General features: G+C 43.5%; 3 protein-coding genes across 3 annotated transcripts; 1 reads left to right on the plus strand and 2 right to left on the minus strand.

Moving 5' to 3' along the window:
- Positions 1-1,157: 1,157 nt before the first annotated feature.
- Positions 1,158-14,021, minus strand: avl9 (AVL9 homolog (S. cerevisiase)). Its single transcript, XM_030099889.1, has 16 exons — positions 13,719-14,021; positions 10,770-10,890; positions 9,069-9,154; positions 7,377-7,448; positions 7,100-7,189; positions 6,954-7,020; positions 6,759-6,799; positions 6,642-6,680; positions 6,481-6,550; positions 5,921-6,381; positions 5,661-5,795; positions 5,366-5,585; positions 4,180-4,297; positions 3,942-3,995; positions 1,526-1,614; positions 1,158-1,451 (listed from the first exon to the last, which is right to left on the minus strand). Exons 1-16 carry the CDS (start codon positions 13,800-13,802, stop codon positions 1,324-1,326), a joined length of 1,875 nt encoding a protein of 624 aa, XP_029955749.1. The 5' UTR covers positions 13,803-14,021; the 3' UTR covers positions 1,158-1,323.
- Positions 14,022-14,747: 726 nt separating this feature from the next.
- Positions 14,748-16,188, plus strand: lsm5 (LSM5 homolog, U6 small nuclear RNA and mRNA degradation associated). Its single transcript, XM_030099627.1, has 5 exons — positions 14,748-14,825; positions 15,564-15,659; positions 15,732-15,759; positions 15,832-15,904; positions 15,983-16,188. Exons 1-5 carry the CDS (start codon positions 14,780-14,782, stop codon positions 16,013-16,015), a joined length of 276 nt encoding a protein of 91 aa, XP_029955487.1. The 5' UTR covers positions 14,748-14,779; the 3' UTR covers positions 16,016-16,188.
- psme2 (proteasome activator subunit 2) lies at positions 16,183-19,086 on the minus strand. The gene is made up of 11 exons (XM_030099626.1): positions 18,900-19,086; positions 18,624-18,656; positions 18,186-18,248; positions 18,001-18,087; positions 17,856-17,907; positions 17,679-17,776; positions 17,465-17,533; positions 17,263-17,330; positions 17,057-17,111; positions 16,537-16,623; positions 16,183-16,435 (listed from the first exon to the last, which is right to left on the minus strand). The coding sequence occupies exons 1-11, from the start codon at positions 18,945-18,947 to the stop codon at positions 16,355-16,357; spliced, it is 741 nt and encodes a 246-aa protein (XP_029955486.1). The 5' UTR covers positions 18,948-19,086; the 3' UTR covers positions 16,183-16,354.
- Between the last annotated feature and the right edge of the window lie 8 nt (positions 19,087-19,094).

The following is a 19,094-nucleotide window of genomic DNA, read 5'->3' on the forward strand; positions in this document are numbered from 1 at the left end:
ATTAGCATTAGCAAGTCATAGGTATCAAATTTTCTAGTTAGCTACATGTTCTAAAATAGTGCATTTGGATCTTTAAGTCAGCAAACCAAACTAACTTGGCTTTAATTCAAATAGAAAATTCAGAATACAGAAAATGAAAGCCGAATATACATGTACGATGGATTTAGCAGCGGTGAGTAAAGTCTTTATTATGCTTGGGATTAAATTTTGTTGAGCAAACTGTCTCAATTTAAACACAACTTCAGAAAAAAAAAGGATTAATGCAATTTTGACACATTTTGTCCATAGGCCAACCACGCAGTGTAGTAAAACTGTCAGTTCTTTTTAACGAGTTAAGCAGCCGAGGCTAACTTTTGTTTAAAACTAAAGTTAGTCATGTCAGTGTAGCGCTTGCTAACAAAGTTAGCATGCTAATTGTTTCTCCATCTTTAGTGTAATGCCAATAGCAGATTATTACAGTAGTAAAGACATTCATTAATCATTTAATTATGAATAAGCATACCAAAATTAGCATTTGGATGATAATCTTTTATTGTTCATGAGCTCATTAAAAAAAATATTTGCAGTATTTGTGGTAATGCCAGAGTCACTGAAACTTTCATGTGGGATGTTTTCAACAAAAAGTAACTGTACAATTCATTTTATGTCATGTTAACCATTTTTAATCCTGATGTGATTTTTTTTCTAATTTCCCTATTATTTTGTTTAAGATTTATTTGCCAATTTTGACTGGGAGCCTAATAAAGTTACGATTTAAGCTTTTATTGTGAAAACATTCATCAGGCTACAAAACGGAATCATCTGGAAACATTGTACTGCCCTTTAAACAAGGGGAAAATGAGCTTTTAGCATGTTTTGACTTTGATTGGCTGAACTTTTATAGCAACTTTTTAATGGAAATAACAAAAAGTGAAAAATCAACCAATTTGTTCAACTGAATTGTGGGAAATAAATTCAGACTGTTCACATATCAACAACCACAGTGTTACCACAGACGCACTGAACAACTGGAGTCACAGTGACCTTTAAATAGTAACCGTAAAATGTTCATGCTGTTTCTGCCCGACCCTGGGATCCACATAACGCTCACACACTCACACACACACACACACACACACACGCGCGCTCGCTCACACAGCATCTTCATTGTCACAGTGTATTTGGACCGCACAGGGAAAGTACCAGAGGTGCAGAATATCCCATCAGGAGATCAGTTTCATTTTTTTTTTTTCTTTCCCCCTCCTGGCTGGGATTTCCCGTGTGACGCCTGCGGACGCCGCCGCCACCGCCGCCACACCGTCACTGGACGGCCTGCGGACGGAGTCACGGTTTGACCTCGGAGGGCGGCTCCTGGGCCTCGGGCGAGGTGATGGGGGCGGGCTGCGCCAGCGTGGAGAACCAGGAAGACATGGCCGACTTGGCGCTGGTCAAAGCTCCGCCCACTGACTGACCTGAGCGGATAGACACAGACAAGATGAACTCTGTGTGAGTGTGTGTGTGCGTGTGTGTGTGTGTGTGTGCTTACCCACGGCCTTCCCGGTCTGCACCATGCTCCTGCTGGTGGTCATCATGGCGTTCCCGATCTTCTTCCCCCTCTCGCTGTTCTGCACTGAGCTGCAGAAGAAACACAGTGTCAGCATGGGCAGCGGGTCCCCGGTTCGAGTCCCACAAGCTTCGCTCTGAGCACAGCCCAACGCAGGGGGGACAAACTTCCGATCAATCAGAGAGGGTCAATCAGGACTTTCACTATTTCTGCACATCTGATGTTTCATCATCAGCAGTGAGGAACAGTGTGAACGTCACTCACACACACACTCAGAGGGAGTGAAGTACAGAGGGAGTCCTCCGCCTTTTTTTCTTTTATTTATCCTCCCGAGCAGCTCGCTGACAAGCGGGATTCACCGTCTGGCCCAATAACCCCACGGACTCCCTTCAGACCCCCCCCCCCGGACCCCCCACCCCCCTCCTGTCTGTCTCAGGTTGCAGGAAAACATGTTGGTGTTTACTGCTGCAGGAGGGGAGGACGTTTCTGAGGAAAGTCCCGGACGCACAAACAGCAAGTCTAATCACACCAGAGGTTCGATCACAAAGGAAAGACGCGAGGCCGAATTAAGATCATGGTTCTGTGTGTTTTTCCCACCGTTTCTTATCTCATAACTAAAATTAAAGCAGAAATGAGAAATATTTTCTGTGTTTAAAAAGTGAATATTGAAATCAAAGCTGTAAAGCATAGAGGGTTTTCCTTAAACATGCCCTTTTCCCTGAATCCAGAAAATTCTAATGAAGTTATTGGGACATTTTTCAAAAAGAATTTTCTTATTCCCCCCCTGAAAAACTGAATTCAATGCTGAAAAACTCCAGTTTTAAATGACCTGCATCAATCGTATATACATGCATAAAAATATCTATTTATGACAGAAATATCAAAGTTTTTGTTTTTTTCACTTCAGGGTTTGTTTGATTATTTTAAGAGTTATTTCAGTTTATTAAAGAGTTTGATCAGTTCAGCTCAAGTTTTCAAACACAAACTTTAAAAAAAAAAAGGAATGTGTCCGGTCATGTGATTGGACGTCGTGCTGTCACACTAATCTGTGTGTGTGTGTGTGTGTGTGTGTGTGTGTGTGTGTGTGTGTGTGTGTGTTCTTGTATTTCTATCCTTGTTGGGGCCAAACGTCCCCACAAGGATAGCAAAACGTGGAACGACGTGCCTTGTGGGGACCTTTTTCCGGTCCTAAGTAGGAGAAACAGTGTTTTCTTGACCATGTTGTTGTTACTGAAAAAAGTAAAAGTGCAAAAACATTTCTTTAGGGTTAGGCTTTGTTGTGGTGTGGGTTAGGGTTAGGGTAAGGGTCAGGGTTAGGGGCTAGACATGAATGGGAGTCAATGGACGGTCCCCACAAGGATAGAAATACAAGACTGTGTGTGTGTGTGTGTGTGTGTGTGTGTTTGGGGTCCATTGATCTGAGGTGAAACCGTACACTCCAGCTGTGGACGGAGTCGCCTTTCGTCCTCGCTTCCTGGAATGAAACCGGAGCGGCGGCCCGCCGGAGTCTGCGGCTCAGTTTTTCAGAATGAACGGCCGACACGAGACCCACCGCGAACAAGCCCCGGGAACAACCCCCGGCCCACCCGGCGGCCTAAATCTGTCCGCAAACACAACGTGAAGGAGGAACACGCTGCAGCAGGACGGCGATGGAACCGCTGGAGGCTGAGGAGGAGGAAACGCCTGCAGCACTGCCATCCACACACTGAGCCAACCCTCCAACCTCCACCGCTTTACAGCAATCAGGAGGACCACATACTCTTTTTTCAATTAATAATTGACCAACTAGTTCAGATTGTAACATGTCTGAGTAAAAAAAAAACTGAATAAACAGAAATATTGTCATGAAAGTGAAGATATTTTTCTTTAAGAAACTTTGTTTTGCTTTACTCTGTTGTTTGAGAGAGAAAGAAAAACAAATGAGAGAATCAAACAAATAAAAAGGTAAAAGAAAGAAAAAAGGAAAAGAAAAAAACAAATTAACAAAACAGAAAGAGAGGAATAAAAAGAAAATTTAAATGTAAAATGAGAGAAAGAATAAAATGAGAAAGAAACAAAAATGTTTTCAAATCCATTCGAAAGAATGTTTTTTCTCAATTATTTCACGTCATCATTTTGAACTATTAAACACTGTTAGCAGTAGTAGTGATAATAATTTAATCCCTCAACCCTTTCTTTCTTTCTTTTTTTTAAAATAAAAGCTCATGAAGAACTGTTCATCCTTCCTGTTGAAGTGCAGCTGCTGTTCCTCTTTACATCCACCAGGGGGCAGCAGCAGGCTGAGTTTGTAGGGACAAAAACTGTTTTTACTTGATTAAGCCTGTCTGTCTGGAAGTTTCTCAGCAGGAGGAGTCCCGAATGAATGAATGAATGAATGAATGAATGAATGAAGACTCACTGTGAGAGCCGTAGCTTGACGTCAGCGACGCTGTACTGTCCCTGGAACGGATGACTGCAACAGAAAAAAGACGAGCACCGAGTCACATTTCGGTTTATAAACATCCACCCATCCATCTATCTCCTGTGAAGCTGAGAGCTTCAGTGTGTGTGTGTGTGTGTGTGTGTGTGTGTGTGTGTGTGTGTGTGTGTGTGTGTGTGTGTGTGTGTGTGTGTGTGTGTGTGTGTGCAACCCTCACCCTGGGGTGATGGCGGTCATGCCGGGGTGCTTGTTGCTGCACCACACCCGGTAGTTGTGGGTGATCTTCCACGCCGTGATGAAAGGAGCTCCGTAATCTGCCAGCAGCCTCTCGTTGTCTGGAACAGTCAGCGCAGATCGATCAGCTGTTTCAAGCCACATTAATGTGGAAATGATCATGTTCTCTCCTCTCTCTACCATTAAAACCATCCAGCTGGCTTCTGTAATGAACTTTAAATGTGCTGTAGGCAGGATTCCGCATCTCCGCCATCTTGCTTAGGGTTACCTAAGCAAGATGGCGATTTGACCCATCTAAGATGGTGATTTGAAACCCAGCACAGCCAATCCTGTCCTGTTTTCTCTGACATCACGCCCTTACGCAAGTTAAGCCCCTCCCACAAGAACTGACGTACCCCCCTCGACCAATCATGGTTAAAGTCTCATGGGCTCTTCTGATTGGTCAAAGATACCTGGAGCTGTCGAGATTCCTTTTCAGCTCAGAACAGAGACAGATGGAAACGCTGTGCCCTCGCGGTAGTGCAGTTATGCTACACTCCTAAAGGATTATCAATGGATACTCTAACATTTAATCCAAAGAAAATGCAGAAAAATTAGCATTGTCTAGCAAAATCCTGCCTACAGCACCTTTAACTATAAAACACAGGAGTTTTTAAAACGCTGCAGAATAAAAGAATTCTGGAAAGTTGCAGGATGTCTTCAAAAGTTAAAAGAAAAGTTTAGGTACACGGTGATGGGAGGAGATAAACTCAACTCGTCTAGAATAACAAAAGAGGAACTGGGTTCCACTAAAATAATCTAGAACAACAAGGGTGGAACTATGCCAAAATACGATAATGTAACATAAATTAATGTAGCAAAACTGAGGTAAACAGAGAGTGAACCAGGCTCAACTGAGCCGATCTACATTATCATGCTGAACAGTCACAGTTTTGTTGTTGAAACTGAATTTTTTTAATAAAATCAACTTAAGTTTTAATTTTTTTTTTTTGCTGTTTGTCCAGTAGAAGTGAAAAAAGGAGCTGTTATTTGGTTCTGATTATCTATAGAAGCTGTGGCGGTCTGTGGGGGTCTGTGGGGGTCTGTGGCGGTCTGTGGCGGTCTGTGGGGGTCTGTGGCGGTCTGTGGCGGTCTGTGGCGGTCTGTGGCGGTCTGTGGCGGTCTCTCACCCTGCTGCAGTGTGGAGGACAGTAAGGAGTGGAGGTAGAGGGTGAACTGCGCCCGGATCCACTCGTCGCCGCCCTCCCAGCCCGTGCCGTCCAGGAAGACGTCGTCCCGGTTCTCCGTCACGTGTTTGACCAGGTAGTCGGCGAAGCGAAGGTCGGCCGTAGTCAGGGCGAGGGTCTTCCTCAGCTCGGGGTCCTGGATCTGGATGCGGGCCTCCTCCACCTGCGGCGGCGAGAAGCGCTCAGCGCTGGGGCCCAGAGAACGGTTGGGGGGGGGGTGTAACGGTTCTGGACTCACCTCCACGATGGCGTCGCTGAGGTGCCGCTGCTGCCTGAACAGGATGTTGGTCGCCCCGGCAACGAAGCCTCGCACCGTCACGTCCGACAGGAGGTGATGCTGCTGCAGAGCCATGTAGGGCAGGCACAGGTAACCCTGGCAACGAGGGCAAACACAACGGCACGGTGAACTCCACCCTACTTGATTCATATTACCAAGCTGGTTCAAAAGACACCTTTCTCTTCAGAGTTGGATGGGAGCTGTTGCATTGTGGGAGATACCTTGGTGAAGATGGCGAGCGGCAGGCCGTGCTGGTCCTCCTCCAGACCCGACACCAGCCCCTGGGTGACGTTCTGCTCGCCGGCCGCCTGCGGCTGCACGGTGATGGGCGTCCCGGACTCGGAGTCAAAGGCGTCCGGCTGGAGGTCCGCCGCCGCCGCCGCCGCTGCCGCCTCCTCTTTGGGGCCGCCCTCCTCCAGCACGCTGGGGTCCAGGGTCTCCCAGTCGCTCTCGGACGAGTCCGGAGAGCTGCGGGACGGCGGCTTGAGGTGGTTGTTGTCTGCGGAGGCGGGCCGGGCCGGCTCCGCCCCCTCCAGCTCCAGGGAGGCGCCGGCGAGGTCGGTGACGGACACGGAGACGAACTCCTCGGCTCCCGAGACGCTCTCCACCAGACCCGGGTCCTCCGACAGGCTGCCCCTCGGCCGGTAGTGGGACGAGTCCACCAGACCGTGTTCGATCATACCTGCACAGAACAGAAACTCCTGTCATTCGAAACACATTTTTTTTCTGCCTGATGTCTAAAAAAAAACAAGAGCGAGTAGTTATTTTTTGAGTTGCTGACCTGGAAACAGCGATAAAACCGTCATCAGGGCTCCCACGAGTCTGTTGACTGGAGACACATAGAACAGGACCTGCAGACATTAAAACCAGAATATTCAGAACTCCTGTTCTCAAAGCAGCAAACTGCGGCTGTGAAGGAGAAAAGAATGAGTCTTTCTTCACCTTCTTCTCCAGCAGAATGAGTTTGAAGAGGATGAGAACCTGCAGACATTAAAGTATATATTAATATGCTGACTTTGGCGGAACTTTAGTGTTTAACAGTGTTGTAAAGTTCCCCACCTTGTGTCTGAAATGCAGTATTAGATCTCTTGGAGACAACCCTGAGGAGAGGAGATAAACCCAGCGTCAACAAGCAGGCAAGAATTTACCCCCAGAGGAGAAAGCTTCAGCATTTTTCTTCATGAAATTAGCGACAGAGCAACACAGAGCTCCAGCGGTCTGATTTTAGAGATCCAAAAAGACGATGAGACGAACCTAAATAAACCTGCGACCCCTCCAGAGACGAGCCCCTCAGGGAACCGTTCATGTGTTCATACAACTCCTGCGAAGACAAGCAGAGGTCAGCGGGGTCGATGACGGCAGGAGGCAAAAGCAGCGTCCAGGCCGGAGCGTTTCCTCACCTTCAGGATGGAGATCTGAGAAAAGTCTTTCTCCTCGAAGTAGGCGTGCGTGATGAGCTGCAGCTTGGCTTGGAGCAGACCGTACAGAGGCTGCGCAGAAAACACAACAACAAAAACAGCGAATCAAAAAAACGCCGGCAGGATCCAACCTTCGGTTCGTTCTTCTCCGTCTGGAAATCCAAACAGCTCCTGTCATCTGCCCCCGTGTGGCTGCAGAGGTCACGGCGACTTCCTGGTTTGATTGGATCAGTCTTAGCCGGAGACGAGACAGACTCACCACCCGGCTGAGGACGCACACGCTCTTCTGCACCGTCTCCCGGGTGACGTCGGCCTGCCGGACCTTCAGGGCCTGATGACAGACGCAGCAAATGCAGTTAATACGGAGCGGGAGGGAAGTCGGCGCCGAATCCTTCCTGCAGCATCGCTCATCGTGGGAACCCCCCCGTTCCCCTCCCCCCCCTAGATGGAACTGCCGCCGTTAATCTGGTTTCCTGGAGATTTACAATCATTTCTGCACAGATTTGATTTCTTTCGAACAGCAGATGCATCTTGTTTTTTGTTAACTGTTATTGAAGTGATTCTTGTGTTCTGCGGTTTTACGACTTCTGCATTTGTGTTGCTGTTTTTCTATTTGATTTATTTAAGTTTTGTTTTTAAACTAATAAGGTTTCTAACTTAGCAGTGATTTTTGTTTCTTGCAAGTCTTTCAGCAGTTTTTGAATTATTATTGCAAAATTTGTGTTGTGACTTTTATATCTTTGTTGATTTGGCATTTATGTTGCAGCATTTACGTTTGTGGTGCAGCTGTTGTTGTAATGTTTTGTCATTGATGGTGCCGTTGCTTATTTTGCTCTCATGCTGGACTCATTTGCTTTATGGTATTTTTTTTTATTTATCAATTAAAGTTTTGGAATCATGTGGAAAATTTAGCTTTCATTTTGCATTCTTGTTGTTTTTCATTGATGTTGCAGATTTGTTGGTTTTGGTGTTGAGGTTGTGGCTTCTACATCAGTGTCACATCTTTTGCCATCAATGTTGTGATCTGTGTTGCAACTTCAGTTCCAATATTGCTTTATGTGATTGTGTTGAGAGTTAATTTGATGCTGTGGTCTTTGCATTTGGATTTTTTTCTCTCACATTTTGCTTTCATACTAGTTTTTTGGGATCAGTGTTGCAGCTTTAACATCTGTACTGTGGCTGTTGCATTGATTTCAGTTTCTCCTTTGCTTTCATGTTGTCCTTTTGCAGTGGTTTGACTTCTACCTATCCGTTGCAACTTTTACTCTCATGTCATAGCTTTTGCTTCTCAGCTGCAACTTTCATTTGTATTAAATGCACAAGTACAGCATAGATATTTAGGAACTATGCATTGTGATTTTTCTTCTTTAATTTGCTGTTCAACTTTCAGATTGGGGTTTTTTTTCTTCTGTTTTTTTGTTGTGGATTTTGCATCCCTGTGTATCTCTTTTGCTTCCATATTGAGCTCTTGTACATGTAACTTTTGCATTTGTTTTGCAACTTTTGTTCTAAAAGAGTTTTGGCATTATCGTTGCTGCTTCGCTTAATGTGGATTTTGTGTCGCAAATTTTGCTTTCATGTTGTTGTTTTTTTTAATCTGTACTACATTACTATGACTGAAGAATTGGTGCTAAAGTTTGTCTTTTCCATTTTGTGGTTTGACTCCTACCAATGCAACTTCTACTTCTGTGTTGCAGCTTTTGCATTGATTTAGATTTCTCCACTGTTTTTTGTTGTGTATTGTTTTTTGGTGTGGCTTTTGATTTCATGTTGAATTTCTGTATCAGTGCAGCTGTTTTTCTTTCTTGATTTGCAACTTTTGCTTCCGTGTTGCAGCTTTTGCATTGCAGTGGCACTTCTGTTCCACCAAAGGAGTTTCACTTTCAGTTATTAATGAAATAAAACTGAAATTTCCCAAATTCTAAATTAAAATTGTGCATTCTGGACTGACCTTAGCCTCTATTTGTCGATAGCAGGACACGCCGTAGACGCACTTCATGTCCCCGCTGAGCGGCGGCAGGTGGAAAAACACCGTGTCTGCAGGAGGAGAACATCAGTGGAGTCAAAACGCAGTGGTCCACACACACTTTCTAATCCTGCAGCAGAATTAATGAGGAGTTTTGCAGTGCGGTGGAGAAACAGATTAATGGGTTTGGGGGGGGGGGGGGGGTTTCAGCCAGCGCTGCAGAAGCTGCACTGCTTTGATCCGTGCGTGCACCTGACAGAAAGACACGCCAAGTTGGAACAGTGTGATTATGTAAGCGGGAGAACGGAGCTCAAACACAGAGACGCCGCTGAGGAGAAGCAGAGCCATCCGAGTGAGGGGGGGGGGATTCAAAGCAGGCGCTTCCCTCGGCTGCCAAACTGGAAACAAACCAGTGAGACGAAGCCAACATTTACAAGCTGCTCTCCGGAGGCCGGCGGTCCGTTTCCAGCTCTCCACAGCAGCCGATTATAGCCAGCTCCCTCCAGTGTCACAACATCAGCCAGTGGAGGAGGAAACACGACTGAGCAACAACATCAGCACCTACATCTGTGTTTTAGTCACACTAAAACTGGCTTCCAGTTCAATCGGTCAACTTTCACAACAAAATAACGGCTGCAAGGTTTGAACGAAAGCTTCAAAACCACCAGAACAAGAGATTATTCTCAACTGTAACGATATATTCATGGGAAACTACAACCATAGTTTTATAAGTCACTTTACTAAATAAAGAGGGCCACTCCAGGTCAAATGGGATTTGGTTGTTTTCTGTTTCTTTAGCATAATTCAGATTAAACTGTGCTTAAAAAACAAGCAAATACGTCGCTCTTCCTGAAACCTCACTGTTGTTTCTGTTCTAATCAGCTTTCATCCAGAAGATGAAGAAACACACAGCAGCTACGTCTGACCCTTTACAGACTGCTTATTGAAATAAATCACCCCAGACTGGAATCAGTGTTAAACATCCATTCTGTTTTCACTAAATCAAACCTAAATCTCACACATTTCACCACATGTAGCTCAAAAAGTCTCTAAACTGAGCAGATTTCTCTCAGAAATGTTTGAACAGCAGAAATGGTCCATATGCATGAACACTGAAGCAGTTTTATGTCTGTGATATGTCCTGTTTTTTTAACAGAAGGGTGTTTTCCAGACTATTCTTCCCACTTTCTTTGCTTGTTTGGCCGGTCATGTGACTGGCACATCAAAAAAAAAAAAAAAAAAACTCTTGATAAAGGAGTTCTATTACTCTCCATTTCTAAACACAAGAACTGGTTTCACTGGACAGGTGGGAGCAGGAAGTGAGGATCTGCGCCTTCCCGCCTGCTCTGTGAACTTTGGCTCAGCTGCCGCTGTTTGTCTTCACGGGATGGCAGCGTCACATGACCGCAGCGCCGCACTCTCCCTTCACAGCCGGGACTTCAAACACAGACGTCCCAAAAGAACAAAAAAACCCACAGTGGAGCTGACTAACGTGTTCAAAAACCATCTCGGATGGGCGTTTCCAGAAATCTCAGATTACAGCTTTTATTGAGAAAATCTTTAAATGTTTTTGTATTTTACGAATAAACATCGTTGCTCCAACATAATAATGAAGAATGAAAACAACATAAGTGGGAAAAGACAAGAAGCCACCTGTGACCCCTGCTGTGACCCCAGGTGACCTACCCTCCTGGTAGTTGTGCGCTCCGTCGGGCAGAGCCACGAACGGCAGGTACTTCCACTCCTCGGGCAGCAGGTTGCTGTCGTGACCCTCGTCCGGCATCAGCGGCGGGTACGAGAACTCCACCTGGGGACGGAACAGAGGGAGCGTCGCTCCGTGAACTTTAAATGTCAGGCCGAGACCACAAGCAGCCATGACAGCACTTCCCCTTTAAACGGTCTCATCACTGTACCATCGTGTGTATTCACACCACACACACACACATGATGTTCTCACTAACGCGTTTCAAACCACAGACCGTCCCGTGACACATTCATCGCCTTTACTCAGCTGTTTTTTCAGTCCTCCTTTTCATTGGGCCAGAGTCGGTTTAGAGACACTGGCGAGATGAACCCGAAAACCTGCTGTTCCTGAACGCCTCGCACGCCCTGCAGGAATTCTAATGAAACATGTCATTCGCCCTTTAATGCAAGCTGAGAGGCGACCAGCAACAATCCTTCACTTTCACTACAGAGAAGACAAAAGGAGTTCAGACAAACATTATTTCATGTATTTTATTAATAATAGCAATTTCACAGTAGAAAATTGATCTTCTACACCTTTATGTGCCTATTTGAATATATATAGCTGTTTTAAAGAATTTTTGTTTTATATCTATTTATTGTGTGTTCATTACGCTTTTTGCTTCATATACTAATTCTTATTTAGCAGTTTTTTTTTTATTTTAACCAAATTATCAAAGAAAAACGTTTGTGTAAATACTTTTTTACAGTATTTAATTAAGCTTTTACTGTTTTTATGTGTTTCTATGTGACATTATGGGACATTTTACTGCCTCTAAATTCAGATTTTTACTTTTTTTCACTAAACTTTGAGAGGAAGTGACCATATTTACTGCTTGTAACCCCTAATTTGTTTCATTAGAAATACAAATGTTTTCAGAGCGTTCAGCTCTCAGCGCAGCAGCTGGACAGCAAGTGAATAAAGAGGAGGAGGAGAGTTGGATTAAAGAGCCGGGAACCCAATCTACTGATGCCCAGCGGGAGATCACTGACCCCTATCAGATAACCAGCACCGTCTCTCACATACACACACACACACACACACACACACACATACACACACTGTGTGCTCTCTGTGGGGGGCTCCAGTCGGAGACCCCGCTCTCTCTGACAGATGGAGAGCAGCAACTCGAGGCAGTCGTTGCTTTTAAAAGAGGCGACAACAGAGACCAGACATCTTAACACTCTCACTAATTAGCAGGTGTTTTTGTGTGTGCGTGCGCGTGTGTGTGTGCGTGTGTGTGTTTTGGCATGTCGACCAGCAGGTTCGATGACACAATAACACAGAAACAGGACGCAAGCAGCAAAGAATCTAAAATCCTGCAAAGCCAAATAGGACAAAACACCTTTTCTCCAAACTTTTCATAAGTCTGCATTTATTTATGATTTGATTTATGCCTCAAATTTTCACTTCTGATTGCCATTAATGAGTAAATTCCTCACTCAGAGACACAACAATCCTCCTGAGAAGAAAAATAAAACCTTATAATGAGAAATTTTATACAGAGATCTAAGGCCAGTCTAAATTCTGACTGATGTGCATGTAACAGAACTCAGTCAGAGGCGGAGTACGAAGTTACAAAGTGTGTGAAAATACTAACATCATCTGCATAAGTGTTGATAAAAATCACACACATGCAGCACAATCATGTGCCAGAAAACTGGCTGCTCCATATTTACATTACATGCAAGGGGAAAAGATATTCACACTAATGTGCACATATAAACAGAGGAAGTACAACAAGGAGCAAAATATCTTGTCATGAATTATTTACTATCTTTAACATCTGCTTGAGGGAAAACAGGATCAAACCATTTCCCCACTGATCTCACAGTTAAAGTTGTTATTTTATCCGAACAATAAAACCTAATCGCAATAAAACTGCATGAGAAAACCTATAAAACGCACATATTAGTAGCAAAAAACAACCCTGTGTTCTATAACTTTGCTTTAAACGGGATTAAATCTAATATGCTGTAGATAAATTGATGTGTTGGAGAACTGTTACTACTTACTGTTACGCAGACTAATGGATATCTAGCAACTTCTGACTTCAAGCTTCTGAATTCATTCAAAATCTTCTAAATGTTATGCATGTGTGCCAACATTTACAGAAATCAAATACTCAAATATTCAATATATATAATGAGACTGGATAAGAAAAACATGCAAAACGCATGCATGAAACCCTTACATAACAAATTACTTTGAGCTTTGTTTTTTGCTTGAAACTGAAGTGATTATTTGCTTGCTAAATTATTGCAGCTACAAATCTGCACATGCAAAAGGCTTGAATTTACTCTATTTGTCATTGTTAAATCTTTTGTTATCAACTACCAAAAAAAAAACAACAAAACAAAACAAAACTGGATTCAAGGGTTGCTTCCAAACCATGTGAATATTCAACTCCCATATTTTATGAAGTCAGAATCATGAAATAATGGCTTCAATAGATGAGACATATTTGCATGGTTCTTATCATTTCTGACAAGATAAACGTTCTGCCTCCTGTTTGAGGTGTTTGAATGAATGGGGCTCCATCATGTATTACAGAGGCAGGATGTTTTCCTCGTGGATCTGGGGATATTTGGAGTTTGGGGTTGATGCTGCAGACTGTGAACTGGAACAAAAGAGTTGCAGGCTGCAGCCTGAAAGGAGCTGCTGTTGAATACAGTGAACTGGAAAGATGTCCAAGATGTTACATAACCCGGAGAGCCCGCAGGACAGCTGATGGTGCCCTCTCCGTGCATCTCACTGCAGTTTATTAGGATTTAAAAGGTGAAATCCCTGCTGGATCACACTGTCCCCGCACTGAGAGTTGCAGCCAGCTGATCACATGGATCAAACATGAATCGATGCTCTAGATGAGCCTAATTAGGAGGTTTACCCACCTGACAGCCCTTCTTGTGGTGAAATCCGACCACCACGATGTGCAGCACCGGCCCCTTCGCCTCCTCTCTGTCCGGAGACTCCATTCCTGCTCCGGCGAGGATCCCAGCCAGCAGCCCGCAGAGTGTGAGTGGCCCTCCGGGGAGCGACGTCCACAAAACCAATACTCCAAAACTCCTTTCAGCCCCGAGACGCCGTGACAGCCGGGAAACGGAGAGAAATAACACAAACAAAACAATAACAAAAGCACAACAGCTGCAGCAGCCTCGCGCAGATCAGAGATGATTCTCTCTTCCGCTTCGTCCCAATGAGCACAGAACCGGAAGTACGCCAAGAAAGACACCTGAGATACACTTCCGCTTTCGTTTAATCAACCGCTTGGACTGCCTGTAAAATAAATAATTAGATAAATAAATTCGACCAATTTCCCTCTGGATTTCTTTAAAATTTTACAAAATTTTGTCACGACATCACATATATTACTATGAACATATTTGCAAAGAAAACAAATTTTAATGCGGTTCAATAAAAGCATTAGGTGTATGAAAAAGTGACTGTATCAGTTCTTTTCAGTTTTTTTTTCAAATTCCTAAAGGTTTACTGAGTGTGAGAAAGAAATCACAGTCAAATGTTTTAGTTTTCATGATTGAAACATCGATATTTAATAAGAGTGATATCAAATTAACAAAGTCAGTCTTCGTGCTTGGTGAGTCCAAGTTTATGTCTGAGATTTTGAGACTTGTTCAATTTTAAGTACAAAGTGACTTGAATAAATATTGGTAGTGAAACATCTGTATTGCATTTGTTACTCTTTGTCACTGACGGCATTACGTCACTATTTACTAAGACAAAAAACGCGCCACCCCGTGGAGAAGAACTGTAACTTGTTCATTCAAAAACGATTTCGGCAAATGTTTCAACGTGTTTGGAGTTCAGACACATGTCTATAAAATATTGCATTTAATGTTACAACTTATTCTGTGAGGTTTTATCCAGGTTCGACTGGTTTAGTCTGTTTGTGAATTTCTTGACTCGATTGGTTGAGCCTGATAATAGAGCGAACATGGCGGCCGCACAAACGACGAACCCTTCACAGTTGCTCCCTCTCGGTCTGTAAATCCTTTAATTTATTATGAATTTAACCTCATTACGCACAAAATTTGTCGCTATCAGCAACGGCACCCGAGTTCTGGGGTCAATGTAGGGACAGCAGCCGACTGAAGTACAGCTACTTTAGATAGTTAGCGTTAGCATTACGCTGCGTGCCGCTAACGAGGAGCGCTTCGATTCAAACTGGATAGTTTTACAATGTGACAGCTTATGAATGCGTGAAAGTTTAGGATGTGGGATAATTATTGACAACGTTTCAAAATGTTTGACAGTTTTAAATGTGTGAGTTCTAGAACGTTAAATGTTGGTTTAAAAGTGGTTTGAAAAGAGACGTAAGACTCTATTTCCTAGCTTTGTAATTGGTTGACAGTGTTAGAATGTTTAATATTAGCAGCTATAATACATCCGATTTTCACCGCATAATTAAATAACTTATTTGATTTAAAGCTTGTATTTTTCCCACTTATATTTCACAAGTAACTGCATGTCCAAAATGTAATCTCGTCCTTTTAACGAATTACGGTCTTACCATTTATTTCAGGTCACCTGTATGTACCTCTGCAAATAAAGTTTTGTTCACATTTTGATGTCCAAAGATTTTCTTTATGTTTTCACATCCATAGTCTAGAGTGAGAAAATAAACACAAATATACAACATGTGGTCATTTACAAGCTGTAGACATTTAAGGTTGATCAATACATAAAATTGATTTGATTCATGTGTAATCGTTTTCCAGAGCTGGTGGACAAATGTATCGGCTCTCGAATTCACATCGTGATGAAAACCGATAAGGAGATCGTGGGCACCCTGCTGGGTTTCGACGACTTCGTCAGTATCCTTTCTTCAAAAGCCCTGTCTCATTTCTCCCAGCATCCTTTGTGTTTTCTCTAACTCAGACTTTCAGACATGGTCCTGGAGGACGTAACAGAATTGTAAGTACGCACTCTTGCTTTTCTTCAGATTTGCTACAGCATTTGGTGTTTTAAATAGTATTTCTGCTGCAGTGAACTCACACCAGAGGGACGGAGGATTACCAAACTGGACCAGATCCTCCTCAACGGAAACAACATCACCATGGTAACACCATCAGGACGCTGGTTCCACCTCTCATTCTGCTGCTGTTTACTTCACTGTGTGACTGTTGTGTTTCTGCAGCTCATCCCAGGAGGAGAAGGACCGGACGTGTAAGATGGCAGGATGCTGGGAGGATATTTGTGTTTATTGATTCAATGATGTGATTTTTGTTGTGTTTGTTTCCCCTTGTGGACTTTTGAGTAAGGAAAATATTTTTGTAGTATTTCTCACGAGACTGTGTCTCACACATGCCTTTTTTTAGTTACAAATAAACCAGAGAATCCCACAAATGAATGTTCCTTTATTTAATCACACAGCAATCCACACGTGGAGTTACACAAAGCTGAGATGAAAGCTGCTGCTAACTGGACTGAAGAAGGTCGAACTGAGTTAAGTGTGAGTGAGAGTTGATTGAGGATTGTAGAATCTGTCCCCCTGGTTCCTCCAACCGGTTCAGTACATAGGCGACTTCTCCTCGCCCTTCGGGTTGGTCACCTTCTCCAGATTTTTGCAGATGATGTCGTACAGCTCGGCCTGAAGGAGAAGAGCGTGAACGTTCAGGGTTCCATTTTTCCTCGCGTGAGAAAAATCCCACCTCGTGATGAAGTGAAGAGTCTGCTCTGACTGATACTCACGTAGAAGCCGCGGATGTCGAGCACGATCACCCTGATCTCACAGTAGATGCTCTCGTCCTTCTCGTGGACCAGCAAGCGGTAATCCATCTGCGGGGTGAAGAGGAGCATTCAAACGTGATCAGACCGACGGTTTCTATTGTTTCGGGGAGTCGTTCAAACTGAGATACTGTTAATACGTTTGATTTGTAGGGGAATTTCCATTAAAATGCAAATGACATGGTAATCTTAAAGTAGTGTCAATATATACCAGTTAAAATATGAATATAAAAAAATAATATATTTACATCTATTATTATCGCCTCATTGTGAAAATCTTAGAGTGGTAGTTTGTAATAAATAAAATATAGAAGTGTGTCAAAATGGTGAAAATCCCAGTAGATATTCCTCAGTATTTCTCAGTTTGTGGACATTATCCTTCATTTATTGGCCTTTTTAATTTTTCGTGACGTTTTTTTATTGCTGAAAAATGTTAAAAGTCCCGATTTTCACAGGAAAACACGAGTCTCCAGAGAAAACTCACCACGTGGGTTTCTTTGGACGCTTTGCCGATGGTGTCGCCCCGATCCAAAAAGTACCTGAAGAGGGAGGTGTTTTGTTATTTCACACGCTGGAAACAGTTAAGGCTTTATTGTTTTAATGACTGAATAACTGACACACAAAGATTTGATGTGACTGAAAGAAGGTAATTTGACCTCTGGCCTATAAGATTGCTTTTGTTTGACCTACTTGTTGATGCAGCCCTGAAAACCATCAACTTTGGTTTTTATTGCAGCGATTCTCTCCAAGATTTTCTCCTGGAAGTTAAAAAGAGGGACCGGGAAATCAGAAAATAGCATTTTGCATGACGCGTTCACATTTACAATTACACATTTTTGTTTTAAACATGAAATTGGAGAGTGAGATTTATGAGAAAAGCAGAAAACATTACCTGGATGGCGACCCCAAAGTCATTTCCGTCTTCTATTTTTGGAATGAGATACTGAATCCAGCAGGAAACCTTCAGAAAGAGAGGAGCATAAACTGAAATAAACTGAATTTACGGATAAATACTGCAGAAAATGTGATCGGATTTACAGGTAATGACCGAGCTGCTTGAACACAAGCATTCACAAGAATCAGAGCGAGGCGGAGTTTCCTCTTACAGCGATGATGGTCTCTCTGAGGGCCACGATCTCCGGCTTCACCCGGTCCAGGATCATCATGATCTTCTCGTTCCCCTTGATGAAGCCGCACTTCGGCGCTGCGGAGCGTCAGAGTCGAGCTGAAGCTTCCAGGTGCGACGCAAAATATGAAAAACACTGAATAAACAACACGCCTACCTTTCTTCTTCTTCTTCTTCTCCTCTTCTTCATTCTTGTCGGTCTCCATTTCCTGGAAGAGAAAAGAAAAGATTTGTAGTTTTCCTGGGCAGTTTTGTCACTATTAAACCCTCTCTCAGAAGCACCACGTGTGTCGGGGGCTCACCTCGTCTTCGGGGGCCGGAGGGTCTGGGATGGGGATGTCTAGTGGAGCATGCAGCGAGGACATGTCTGTGATGCTGAGGGCCTCATCCTGGCAAACAATGGATAAAACCATGAGCTGGATTACAAAGACGAGCACTCCAAATGACAGGTCAGAGGTCACTGATCTGAAGGGCTGAGATGCTGAACCTTGAGCAGAGCGTCCAGCTGGATGATCTTCAGCGGGATGGAGTTGCAGAACAGATCCTCTGCCTGGAAATATCAAAACAGGAAAACGGGATGATTTAGAGTCAATAGTGATCAGTGGTGATCATTTAAACGGAATTCTGGGATTCAGTTTGTGGGATGTGAATTCCTGATGGTTGCATTTATATGTGTTACTAAGGTAGATTAAAATGAGTTAAGTGCATTTAAGGTCCCCTCACTTTAAAAATGTTTTTAAGAGAAAACTAAGAAACCACACAGCTCATAAAGTAAGTTACTGGTTATGAATGGGTGCATTATATCTCTGCGTAAAACCATTGCGTAAAGCGATCCTCACCCCACAACTTATATTCAAAAGTTTGCAAAATTAAAAAAAAAAAAAAAAAATACAAAGGAAATAAGGAAATAAAATCCTCCACAAACCTGACGGAACAGAGACTGTCTGAAGTTTTCCACCTGAGGACACAAAACAGAGCAGGTCAAACTGCTGATTCACGTTTCCAAAAACCTGCTGGATTTACTTTCGATTTCCTCCCGCAGATCGGGACTTTCCATCGACCGTTCGGACACAAGCAAACTCCAACTTTTCAGTTTTTTAACCCAGCACCACGTTTTCAGACATTTCACCAGAACGCAAAATCACTTTCTCCACGTCTCGTCTTTCTTCGTGGTCGGTCGCAGTGATGAAGACAGACTCACCTTCCCCGCATTCTCCCTGCTTAATCTCAGAGTCGACGCCTTTGACATGACGAAGCAAAAGATAGAAACTACGAGATAAATATGATAAGTTTTCTTAGCCGGAGTTTCTACCGAATCCGCTCGGAGCCACACGTCCGCCTGGTGAGATTTTTTTATTTCCTCATTTGACTTTACTTTCGGTTTAATGTTGAATGA

This window comes from Salarias fasciatus, chromosome 9, assembly GCF_902148845.1.
Source record: "Salarias fasciatus chromosome 9, fSalaFa1.1, whole genome shotgun sequence".
Taxonomy (NCBI): Eukaryota; Metazoa; Chordata; class Actinopteri; order Blenniiformes; family Blenniidae; genus Salarias; species Salarias fasciatus.

Excerpts from the sequence above, each read along its gene's own strand:
- avl9 (XM_030099889.1), bottom strand. The coding sequence starts at position 13,802 with ATGGAGTCTCCGGACAGAGAGGAGGCGAAGGGGCCGGTGCTGCACATC. Across the intron at positions 7,449-9,068 it reads ATCGACAAATAGAGGCTAAG|GCCCTGAAGGTCCGGCAGGC; the intron begins GTCAGTCCAGAA and ends GTCTGTCATCAG. Across the intron at positions 5,586-5,660 it reads TCAGCGACGCCATCGTGGAG|GTGGAGGAGGCCCGCATCCA; the intron begins GTGAGTCCAGAA and ends TCGCCGCCGCAG.
- lsm5 (XM_030099627.1), top strand. The coding sequence starts at position 14,780 with ATGGCGGCCGCACAAACGACGAACCCTTCACAGTTGCTCCCTCTCG. Across the intron at positions 14,826-15,563 it reads TTCACAGTTGCTCCCTCTCG|AGCTGGTGGACAAATGTATC; the intron begins GTCTGTAAATCC and ends ATCGTTTTCCAG. Across the intron at positions 15,905-15,982 it reads ACGGAAACAACATCACCATG|CTCATCCCAGGAGGAGAAGG; the intron begins GTAACACCATCA and ends GTGTTTCTGCAG.
- psme2 (XM_030099626.1), bottom strand. The coding sequence starts at position 18,947 with ATGTCAAAGGCGTCGACTCTGAGATTAAGCAGGGAGAATGCGGGGAAG. Across the intron at positions 17,908-18,000 it reads CTCCGGCCCCCGAAGACGAG|GAAATGGAGACCGACAAGAA; the intron begins GTGAGCCCCCGA and ends TTTCTCTTCCAG. Across the intron at positions 16,624-17,056 it reads CGTCCAAAGAAACCCACGTG|ATGGATTACCGCTTGCTGGT; the intron begins GTGAGTTTTCTC and ends TTCACCCCGCAG.